The sequence below is a fragment of the Sarcophilus harrisii genome, chromosome 2 (assembly GCF_902635505.1).
Source record: "Sarcophilus harrisii chromosome 2, mSarHar1.11, whole genome shotgun sequence".
Taxonomy (NCBI): Eukaryota; Metazoa; Chordata; class Mammalia; order Dasyuromorphia; family Dasyuridae; genus Sarcophilus; species Sarcophilus harrisii.
In genome coordinates this window covers 516,315,234-516,327,421 of record NC_045427.1, presented here as the reverse complement: position 1 = coordinate 516,327,421, position 12,188 = coordinate 516,315,234, and the positions used below count along the sequence as shown (strand labels likewise).

Genomic DNA, 12,188 nt, shown 5'->3' with positions numbered 1-12,188 from the left:
GCGTATATGACGCCACCCCCCCCCCCAAAAAAAAAAAAAAAATCCCAAGAAAAAGAAAGAAAAAAGATCGCGTTTGCCCCACCTTTGGCCAGTTGCAGTGAAATAATGTCAGGTAAAAAAACAACAACAATAAAAAAGATAGTATCAATGTAAAAGTTAACTCCAAGATTCAGGGTAAGGAAAATAGAAGAGGGCAAAATACTGGGGGCAAGGAAAGGACCGCGGGAGGAAGAGGAGATCCCGATTTGATGTGGCCGTTTACAGTGAGAATTCCACCCTTTCAATATTCCTACTCCAAAGAACGTAGATAACAACAACGTTCCATTTAAAGATACAGGATATTCCATTTAAAGATAGCGGGCGACTCGGGCGACTCCAAGGGAGCGGGAGACGTCCCTGCAGAGAAACCACAAAATATGGGTTCCTCATTCACCTCTCCAGCTCCTACGTCGTCCCCAAAAAAGGCCAGGCAGAGGCAGCCAAGATCTTGATCGGTCACTCTACTAACAGTCAGTTCGTTTGGAAACTAGTCCTGTGGAGCGGTTTCGGAGATGGCGCAAGACTTATCATTTTACCTTTATTTTCTCCCCTCCCCAGTGACAACAGCCACAGTGACAAAATGGCAGCTCTCTGCGCTGGCAGTCATGTTACACACACACGCAGAGCGCAGTGAAAGCGCCCCTAGAGCCTTCGCTGCAATTCCGGAGCAACCTTCTCCCACCTCCCCCCAATAACGATAAAGTACACCTCTCTTCTTAACCTCAAAGCGGAGAGGAGGGGGGAAGGAGAGGGGTGCTGGCGGTTTGAACACCTCGGGATCAAAAACTGCCCCGGAGAAATAATTGAGTATTTTAAAGGTTCAGGTTCATGGTTATCAAATATCACGCTCAGCCACCCATCCTAAAACATACGCACACCCTTGTCCCACATCTCCCTCCCCGAATATCGCACAAATCCTCATGGAGACAGTCGCTTTCATTTCAAACCCTGCGTTTTTCTTTTGCAGCTCGATGGGGGAGGGGGGGGGCGGGACGGGAGAAACCCAGGAAAAAATGGCTGCTCGTCCTATTTCAGCTTCATCGCGGTGTTGCCAGCTCCCGGGACAAAGTTGAGAAAGGATTCGGAGGTGTGTACTGGGGGGCTAGAGGAAGGGGAGATTTAGGGGGGCGCTGGGGGCGCTCTCTCGAATCCTTTCGGAAAGAAAACAAAAATACACGCACCCACTTCTCTCATCTTCCTTCCCAACCCCCTTTGTCTCTTATTACCCTGTTTTCTTCCCAAACAACAAGCAAACTACCCCCCTCCTTCCCCACTAATGCCCAACCACTCCCCACTGGAGTGAAGCGGGGATCGGAGGAAAAAAGAACACGAAGGGCTGGGGATGGGGGGAGGGAGTACGCGTGTGAAATATCGTTTAGTATGCGCGTCGTATTCCCCTCCCCCCTCAACATAAGACACGAAGACTTTGTGAAGTTTAAAGAGCGGGTTCGATCCGCTCCCCAGTCTCTTCCATTTGGTTAAGAATGTTTTTAGAACCCACAACCTGATCCACACAGTCGCCCAACGCTAGCCTCAGCCCCTCCCCCCCAATAGGGAACATAGCTCTAGATCTTATCTGTGGCTGGGTGGGGGGTCGTTAAAGTGGGCGTCCAGCCCAGTTTCCCTGCAGACTACACGCGGCATCCCCCCATCTCCTAAACCTTATAACAGTTAAGTCCAAAGATGTTATATGAAAACATTACCAAAATAGTTATAGTAATTCTCTTTCGATGAGCACCCTCCTCATCTAACAAACCATAAAACACACACACAGTGTATACAACTGCGTTTTGACAGTATGGGCACAAAACAAATCTTGGTTTCAAAAGTCAAACCGAGGTTTAGGGGAGAAATTATGGGAGGAGAAGTGGAGGAAGGGAGGAGGGAGGAAATGGGTGGAAAGGTTCCATCTTCCCCAAGGATTAGTCTTTACTGGGGCGGGCGGAGGGGGAGGGTGGAAGAGTGTCTGGAGTCCGGTTATAACGCTCTCAAAGTTGCCTACGCGCCCAGTCTACAAAATCCATCGTTCTCTTGGGTTTCAGCGATAACCTAGTCTCTTCCCGCCCTGCGCCCCTTCGGAAGGGAAATTGGGCGAGACTATCACAATCCCGGTCTTTTTATTTTTAACCTATAAACAACCTCAACCTTCACGAAGGAGGGGAAATATAAACGAAATCAGGCGATATAGCAAGAATTATCAGGGTAATTAGTGCATACAGTTCACCTTCCCCTTTTCTTGGGTGTGTGTTTTGCAAGATGCTCTCTCGTTTCCCATCCATTTAAGTTTCTTCCGTCAGTGCTACCGCCGCTGCCCAATCAATAAAAGCGAAGGGAGGTAAGCTCCGATCCTAGAGATACAGGTTTTCTGGTGCTCGCATAAATCTGGACACAGCCAATACCCACCACCGCCACCAGCCATGGACTGCTTGCGTCCTGACAAACTTTCTTGTTCTCTTTTATTCAGCCAGGCGCCCAACAGCTGCCTAAATGCTAACCGCGGAGGAAAAAACAAACCGGGGTGGAGTACTTGTTTTAGGGGGCAAAAAGCCCTTCACCTTTGTGGGGGACAGAGTATGCAAGAGACTGGAATGAGGAGGGGAACGTACTGCCTTTTACTAACTTGAAATCGCTTTCAAGGTGGGGGGAGGCGCGGTGATTTCAACGTCTTCTCCCTTTAAAAAAAAATCCCTTTTTAATTTTTTTGGGGGGGTAGAGGAAAGGAAGAATCCTCAGCATCTGGAAGGAAGGTGAGATAGAGTGAGGGAGAAAAAGGAGAAAGAGGAAGGGAGACAGAGAAAGGGAGGGAGGAGGGGGAGAGAGAGAAAGGGCGCGTTCACGAACACTACAAAGTTACAAATATGGCTCCCCCGTCTCTCGCCTGATCACTGCAAAGAAATGAAGACGCACTTTAAACTCGAACCATTCCCAACTCCAGTGCATCCTCTCTCCCCATACTCTCTTCCCTAGGGGGGGTACTTAGCCCAAATATATCGGGAACTAAACCCGACTCGAGAAGCACAAAACTTATTGTGTGCTGTGTGCATGGAAAGGGAGGGGGTACGGGGTGGGGGGGATTTTCTCTCCCTTTCTTCCTTCCTTCCTTTCTTTCTCTTTCTTTTTTTGGGAGGGGGTGTTAATTCTGAGGCAGCCCCCTCTTCCTCCCCCCACCCGTCCTCCTTCATTTATCTTTCATCCAGACACCGACTCATTGGAGCAGCGGGCTCGTAATGTGTTATTTTTTCCCTCATTCTCTCAGACCACAACGCGTGCGCCTTCTGGCCCCCCAATGGGGTGTGCACACACATACACACACTCTCACACACACTCTCACATTCACATACACACATACACACACACACACACACACACACACAGGTAGTCACACACCAAGGGCAGCGGCGGCAGCGGCAATAGCAGCCGGAACATGCATGGCCATTGCAACCCCCACAACCTTGCAATTCATTTGCAGACAGGCTTCCTAACCTACCCCACCCCCGCGCCCCCCAAAAATAAAAATAAAAAATACACCACCGCTATCCCCCCAAAAAAGTGAAAACACAAATAGCTATTTTTGGCAAATGCTTACATCGGAGGGCTTCCTGTTCCGCAGCTCTAAACGAATCCGTTTCTCCATTTCTACCTCGCGTTCCCTCTTTGCAGAAGTCTCCCGCTTGGGCGGTATTCAATCAATAAACCCCGAACCCACGGCAGCGCGTTTTAGGACTTTGAAGGCTCAACCAGCTCCGCTTGGTTCTCGAGCCCCCAGCACCCGCGGCGCACACTAACCTGATCGCCGCGGAGGCGGGTTCTGCGGGGCCCTTCGGCGGAGCGACAGCGGCTCTGACCAATCATTATGATGCAGGGCCTCCCGGCGGCGGCCAATGAAGGCGCCGGCGGCGGAAGCCAAGACCAATAGGCGAGCGGCGGAGTGGGCCAGGGGGGCACCGCTCTCGGCTTGTGGTGCCGAAGACGGACCCCTTAGATTTCGGGGCGGCTGGGAAGAGCTGCGGCCGTTCGGCGGCAAAGTAGGGGGGAGAACAAGGTGACGGGGCCCCGAGGTGCCCAAGCGCCATGACTAGTCGCCGCCGCCTCGGCCTTACTCCCGGGGGCGGGGCCGCAGGTGCGTTATGGGGGGGCGGTTGGGCGGGTCCGCGTTGTGTCGGGGTGAGAGAGAGAGAAGGATAATGGGAGGGGGTCCCGCCGCCGCCGCCGCCGCCGCCGCGGGCTCCGGGACAAGGCCCCGCGTGAAGTCGGGGGTCGGGCCCTCCGGCCGCCGCGGGGCGGGGCGGGGCAGGGCGGGAGAGCATCCTCTCGATCCCCCCCCCCCCTCAGCCGCGCCGCGCCGCGCGTGGGAAGGAGGTGGGCGAGCTTCATAAAGATCCGGAGTGGCGAGGGAGGACCGGGCATTCGGGTAAGGGAAGGATGTTTGTGGTTTATCCCACCATCCCTCCCTCCATTCTCTCTCCCCCGCTTCCTGCCCCCCCCCCCAGGAATTCCGCTGCCCACCGTCTCCCCCACGTCCCTTCCCCGGGCGGGGCTCAGCCGTGCCTCGCGCTCGTCCCCAGCAAAGCCTCCCTTTCCTTCCCCACCCCTCCAAATCAGTAGCAATTCCCTGTCATTCCGGGGGGTTCTACGGGGGCTGGATGAACCGAAGATGCAGCAAACTATACCCTCCCCAGGTACTTCTGTCAGAGAAAGATCAGCTTCCGGGGGAGAACCCCAGGAAAGAGAGGCTTCCTCCCCTTTCCTCCCCTCAACTCCTCTCTATAGGGGTGGCTAAAGAAATGGGACCTGAAACATGACTTTTTTTTCCTAAAGGAGGAAGGAAAATAGGGTGCGGGGCAATGGTGTTAATGAGTTTTCTTTAGATACCCTCTGGCCTTTTAGCCAGAGGGAAAGTGACAAGTATTATAAACCTTTCCAAGACTTGGTTCATAACTTTATCTTTTGATTGTTATCAGTGACTACCTAATTTGGTTGCATTTAGATTATAGAGGGGATCAAACTTGGAGAGTTTCTTCAAAGTTTATATATTAATTTGAGGTGGGAGGGAGACCTCGGAGACCTTAAGCTTTACAAACACCCAGAATACTGATTGATTTTTCCTTAATTTTTCATCAGTGAAAGTGGAAAACAGTTGTCTGTTCAGCTGGGTTCTGTGGGACACAGAGCTGCTTTTTCCTTTGGTGAAAGTTTAGAGGAATAGCTTTTTTTTTTTTTTTTTTTTTTTTTTTTTTTTTGAATGAGGAATGGGCCTTAGAGATGATCTTTTCCAGCCCATTGATTTTTCAGTGAGAAAACTGGTTCAGGAGAAGTTGCAACTTGCTGAAGGTCAAGCAACAAATTAGTGGTAAAGCCTGAGACTAACCTGTCTTTCCAGCTATAAGATTGTAGAATTTCAAGCTGGAGCCTTCAAGATCATTTAGCCAACCCCTTCATTTTACAAATCAGTAAACTGAGGCCTAGAGAAGTTAAATGATTGCTCAAATCCTTTGAACATAGTTTTTGTGTAGTGTACCTATTTCCCCATCAACAAAACATCAGTTTTTCTGCCAAATCTAAGGATGTTGAATGTGTATTGAGGGAAGGGTGGTAAGGATCAGACTTACTGTATGTACAATAACTGGGAAATATTTTCATAATTTTCCAAAACAGTTTCATTTTTTTTTTACATGTAAGAAATTTTTTTCCTTTAGTGGAAGAGGGAATCAAAAAAGATAGGAAATAAACAATGTGCATTTATATAAGCAAATAGAATATATACAATGGGGAGAAAACTCTAGTCACCATAGGATATATTAAGCTGATGGATTACAGATTTTTAGGCTTCTCACCAGAAAATGGCACAGGGTATTAGTACCAGAAACATATTTAGCTTAGTTAGCTCTCATGTCTGATAAAGTACCAAGCAATAAACAAAACATAAAGGGACGAAATATTTAAATTTTGACTAACAAGGAAATTCAGAATAAAGAGTAAAAGTGAAGATGTTAGATTCTCAAATGTGCCTATATTTTTCATAGCAAGTTAGCTTAACATTTTTCCTGTCATTGGGTTGTATGTGTTCATGGGAAAGACTCACATCTTTATAAACTGACTTCGACCTTATTAACCTTTGAACAAAATATATTGGTATAATCAATTTTTTATATTATTGTTGGGTTTTTTTTTTTTTTTTTTTTGATGTGTCTTCTCTCTATAACGGCATCGTTTTTGAAAATAGCAGTGGTTGAAAAATAATCACACTTCATCCAGGCTTCTAATGATGAGCTTCTTTGAACTTAACAAGATAAGTTTTTGCCCCTGTAAGAGGTACAAACATGTCTATCCTTAGGGATCTTTCAGCCTTCTTGTTCTAATCTTTGGAAATGCAGAGTCACCAGTAATTCCTTCACTTTTATGGGAAGTCAGAAATTATCTTTTTCCCCCTTAATGTACTGTGGGGTTTGTTTTGTAGAAAAAAGAAAACGACCCTGAGAAAGCAAAACTTCCTTTTTGCCCATGATTTAGTTGCTACTTAAGGATATAATGCTTAAGAATGTATCAAAATATAAACTCAGAAAAACTTAGCCAAGAACACTTGGATTCAACAAACTATATGGCAACTGTAACAAAGCACAGAAGTTACATTTTTAAAATAAAAGAATCTTTTGCTACAAATCCCAGGGATGAACTAATAATTTTAAGATACAAAAATAATTTAAAAATTTAAGATAGTTTCAACAAAAACAAAACCTTTTAAAGGCATTCATATTGTGTGTGTATTATCATACCGAGTGGAGCTAGTATTATAAATAATTAACTGTTTTGATAATAACACCACCAAGTAACTAAATTTATTTTTAACTTGAGGAATATAATGTAACCTGTTTTGCAGAAGAGGAAAATTGTTCTTTTGTCCTAAAAATACTCATTTTTACCTGGCCCATCAGGTTTTGAAATTGTATAGATAAGCTCTAATCACTCCCTCCAAGCAGAGATTAGTTGAATATTTTATGTAAGTACTAGAAATAGTAGGATAAAAGTCACCTACTATACAGAATGTATGTGAAAACAAACTGAAAATTTGAAAACAACCTTTCCTTGGGACAGTCAGATTGGGAGAGTTGGAGAAGAGAACCAATGAAATGACAAGAGTCCTAACTGTTGTAGAAGCATATTTATTTCATCCATTTTGATAGAAGATTTTACATAGCAGTTTAGAAAATATTTCACTTTTCTACTAAACATTACATAATATATTCCTATTTCATAAATAACCACTAAACATTGAAATAATCTGAAAAGTAGAGTTTATAATATAATTAGTACATTCGGGTTTTCAAAATACTTTGTCTATATTAACTCACTGGAATTGTCCAACAACTCTAGGAAATAGGTATTCCAAGCAGTATGCTCCATTTTACAGAAAAGAAAACTGAGACTAGAAAGTATTTTTTTTTTTACTTAATTCAGGTCTCATAGTTAAGTAGGCAGATCCAGACAAACACATCTCTGTACTTCAAATTTAATGCTCTTTCTACTGTATTGCCCACTATTCCCATCCCAACTCCTTTTGATCCCAGACCATTCTGGAATGTATTTGTATTTATCCTGTTAAGGATTTTAAAAAGAGGATGTTTTCTTACTCTGTCTTGATAATTATTGGAAAGTACTTGATAACTAGACTAAGTAATATAACAATAACCACATATTGCTATAGCATTTTACTAGTTAGAAGGCATTTTTCTCCCAACCACTCAGTTTAGTAGGTATCACAAATATTACTGTCCCCAATTTGTAGATGCAGAAATTGACTTAACTGAAACGACTTACAAGTTGAACAGTAAATAGCTGAAACAATTGTGACCTGCCCTCTGATTTCTTTCTATAGAATAAGGAAATGGAATTTAGATCATTTTAGAGAATCATCCTGTGTTCCTCTGACTACCTTATTTGCTCTTCTGAGCAAAGGTGAAGATAAAAAAGTTAGTTAGCATCCTCCCATGAATACTCTTATAATAATTAGAAGACTGAATATATTTTTTTCTTCAGACTAAATAATTACACACTAAAACCTGTCCACTTCAGTGGAAACTCCTATATAACATAGTTCTGATTCCTAGACTTCAAAGACAGTTATTACAGCAAAGCATCAATGTGATTATTTTCCTTTTTGAATGTATTTGAAGTTGTCTTTAGGATTATAGATTATTCCATTAAAGTTTAGTGTTAGCCACCACATTAAATTAAACCGAGTTTGAATAAAAACTACATTGAGATTGTATTTGAAATATTTACTTTTTTAAATTGCCTTTTGCTTAAAAAAGGATTTGATTGTGCTTTTCCAAGGTTGTTACCTGTCAATTTTATGTATTTATATAACATTTATTTAAAAGACAAGAAAAGAGGGTATTTTGTACCAATATTTAAATCCCCTACTTGATAGATATGTGTAAGAATCATTAAATAAAAATGTTACTATGCATGTCATTTTAAAAAGCAATAAAAAGTTAAATGTTCTAACTTTTAAAGGTAATATCTCAAAGAAAATTAAAACTGTATCCTCCATTTGGGATTGCTGTTTAAGAGAATTATATTAAAAATAAAGCATTAGTGAACTGACTTCTGACAGTTTCTAGAGAAAATATGAAGTAAATAATAGTAATAATGAACCTATCTTTCATTTTCAACAGAAAAATCTGAGATGTAAGAAAGTATTTTTTTTTTAAAGCAGGAAAAAAAATTGTTTGTGTTTGGGACAAGGATAAATGTTTTAGACACAAATAATGGAATAAAGTTTGTAAAAAAGAATCTATGGGCCACCTAGGCGCAAGAAGTCGAACACAACTTGAAAAAAACATACAAAAAAGTCGTCATTCAGACTACAAATTTGAACCTGATAAATCAGCCTGGGCCAAAGTTAATCTTTTCATAGTCTCAGAACAAAAGTTTATTAGATGAATGAATTGCTTAAACAAAATTGTAAGAGGCATAATTTACAAAAGAAACATACCTACTTAATGAAACTAGAGCCTTCAATGCCTGTTTGGTAATACCTGGTTAACAGTTTGATACACTGTGCTTGAAAGTAATAAAAGGGCATCCAAAAGTTTTATAGCTTCTACTTATAACTAATTTAGACTAATTTTCATGGAGTTGAATCTGTTGTAAAAGGTAGGACTTCTGAAAACAGGATATCTGGAAATCTTGAAACCAAGTAGTAATTCATGGTGGCAGAGATATAATCATTTGAATTGTCACAAATGACCCATATCAGTGAACTCTGCTGCATTAGACTAGGCCCTCAAATGATAATGTCAAAGGATCACAATTTTGACCCTTTTATTGAATGCAGTATCCTGGGTCAAGAATTTACTTCTGATGGCAAAAAGATTTATGCTGTTTCTGATGAGTAAGAATTATTTTTAAAATAGTATTTAAAGACAAGCATGTTATTGTCACATATGCCATACTAAAAATTTAGTGACAACTTATGATTCTGCATCCTAATGACGAGAGTGAATGGCATGGATAATTCTTAATCAGAAGTAAGCCAAAGAATAGTTTCTATTTGGCTTGTCTGATTGGTCAGACATATCTGATATTTCAAGTCTTCATAATAATTCAAACTAAGGAAATGGTTCTGTAAAGGTCTGTCTGTAAGACCTTATACTTAGCACAACTCCTTCCCCACTCTCTGTTGGGAATAGATTACATCACCTCTCAGACTAACACAAAGAGCCAACCTAAAAGCAGACTTGACCTCTGTGCTAACCTGTTCATTCACACCTTCCCTAGAGTAGAGATATAATTGATTTAGCTTAAAAGGCCCCTTCTTTCATCTCTCTCTAGTCCAGAGTAAACAAAGATACTCTATATGCCAACAAAGTATTAAACTAAGCTGAGTAAATTATATGAAAATTGGAGGGTAAGAGTTAACATGGTATAATTCACAGTGAAGAGATATGATTGAAAAGTATATGAGTTAATCCTAAAATATAAAATTTTAAAATAGTCATTTTTTGTAAAAAACAGAAGAAAATGTTGGGATTTCCATATATCTGATGATACATAATTATGATGTACAATAATGAATTGTCATTAATAGGTTTCTGTCCATTGCTCTGTAGACATTTAAAATCCAAAACACAGAAGAGTAGTACACTGTTAAGTAAAGGAGGATGGTGTAAGTAGTAAAGACATTTGAGACATAGTATCATGCAATAGGGAAGAAGAGTGATTCAAGGCAGGATATTTTGTCTTCCAGGAAAGTTTGAAAGAGAACAAAATGTTGGTAATAAAAGAAAAGTGAAAGTCACAGGTACATCAGTGATTCTAATTCCAAAGACTAGAAGGGCAATAACAATTCAGAGGAAACATTTCTGAAATAACTGCATAAAGGAAATATATTGTCACCTTTTACATAATTCTGGGCCAATAATAGGACATTTGGGAGGTTTCACCTCCCAAAAAGCAAGGTACCATGTTATGCTGAGCCACCACAAAGATGATTCTTAAATTCAGATGTGACTATTCTATGACCCTTCACAATAAAATCCAGTAACTCCCTAGAGATAATGAGCATGTTTGGCATTTAAAGCATTTATAACCTGGCCTTTTCCTATTTTTCCAGTATTCGTACACTATTTCCCTCAATGTGTTCTACAGTCTAGTATACTGGCCTCTCCAGTTTCCGGGCTTTTGAACTAATCTCTGCCTCTTGGAATCCCCGTGGTTTTTTCCCCCCAAGACTCAACTCAAGCACTACCTTCCATAGAAACCCTTTCATGCTTTTTTCCTTAACTACTAGTGCTCCCATCATCTAAGGTTCCCTTGTATGCCTTTGCATGTATCTTGTATCTACCCATATTTGTATGTGTTGTCTCTCTGGGTAGAATGTTAGCCTTTTGAGACAAGAACTATTTTATTTTTCACTTTATATCCCCCTCAGATAGACCCATCTAGCGTTAAAAATAATTCCCCAAAGCAAAATATAAGGTAATTTTTGACTTATTGTTATAAGGATTATTCATTGTTACTAACCTGTCCCATCAGGATGGAAAATCACAAACTATCCCTGGATTTTTAGTATGGCATATTGGATCAATAAAATGGCATTTGAGAATCTCATCTGGTAAAAGTTCATAATATCAAGTTTTAATGACAATTTTCCTCATTTTCAAACAACAATTTGAGATCTGGATACTAATTCCAGTTCTATCTGTCAGCATTATTATTTGAGTGGGTTTCTTCAAATGTGTAAAATGAGGAGCTTGTACTACACCATTTTTAATATCTAGTTCTAATGTTCTTTGATTCTGGGTTGGTCTGCATATAGTTATGCCATTAAAAGAATTCAACTTGTTTTTGTTCTGTCTTTACAGATATTAAGGCATGCTTTGAATGAATGGATTTGCCTCATAAACAACTTAATACTTCAGCAAAAGTAAAATTCATCAATAAAAAAATAAGACTTGATCAGATTTTTTCTTTTTTTATTATAGTTTTTTATTGACAAAACAGATGCATAGGTAGTTTTTCAACATTGACCTTGCAAAAACTTCTGTTCCAACTTTTCCCCTCCTTCCCTCCATCCCCTCCCCCTAGATGGCAGGTAGTCCTATACATGTTAAAGTATATGTTAAGTACAATATATCTATACATATTTATACAGTTGTCTTGCTACACAAGAAAAATAGGATTTAGAAAGAAGGTAAAAATAACCTGGGAAGAAAAACAAAAATGTGAGCAAACAACAGAAAGAGTGTAAACTCTGTGTTGTGTTCCACACTCATTTCCCAGTGTTCTTTTGCTGGGTGTAGCTGGTTCTGTTCATTACTGATCAATTGGAACTGATTTGGATCCTCTCATTGTTGAAGATAGCCACTTCCATCAAAATTGATCCTCATATAGTATTGTTGTTGAAGGGTATAATGATCTCCTGGTTCTGCTCATTTCACTTAGCATCAGTTCATGTAAGTCTCTCCAGGCCTCTGTATTCATCCTGCTGGTCATTTCTTACAGAACAATAACATTCCATAGCATTCATATACCACAATTTACCCAGCCATTCTCCATTTGATGGGCATCTCTTCAATTTCCAATTTCTAGCCACTACAAAAAGGGCTGCCACAAACATTTTTGCACATATGGGTCCCTTTCCCTTC

General features: G+C 41.0%; 1 protein-coding gene and 1 long non-coding RNA gene across 3 annotated transcripts in view; one reads left to right on the top strand and one right to left on the bottom strand.

Moving 5' to 3' along the window:
• ANP32A (acidic nuclear phosphoprotein 32 family member A) overlaps nt 1-3,901 on the bottom strand; it is a 48,018-nt gene extending 44,117 nt beyond the window's left edge. Inside the window, exon 1 of one of the 2 annotated variants that reach the window (XM_031955315.1) lies at nt 3,826-3,901. In XM_031955315.1, the coding sequence (XP_031811175.1) occupies nt 3,826-3,891 (66 nt within the window). In that variant the 5' untranslated portion in view covers nt 3,892-3,901. Of the gene's footprint in view, nt 1-3,625 lie in introns of both variants that reach the window. The other variant, XM_031955314.1, reaches the window with a different exon arrangement.
• Nucleotides 3,902-4,456: 555 nt separating this feature from the next.
• LOC116421835 lies at nt 4,457-11,499 on the top strand. Its single transcript, XR_004232392.1, has 2 exons — nt 4,457-6,351; nt 11,406-11,499. It is a non-coding gene; the product is annotated as an uncharacterized LOC116421835 (long non-coding RNA).
• The last annotated feature ends 689 nt before the right edge of the window (nt 11,500-12,188 follow it).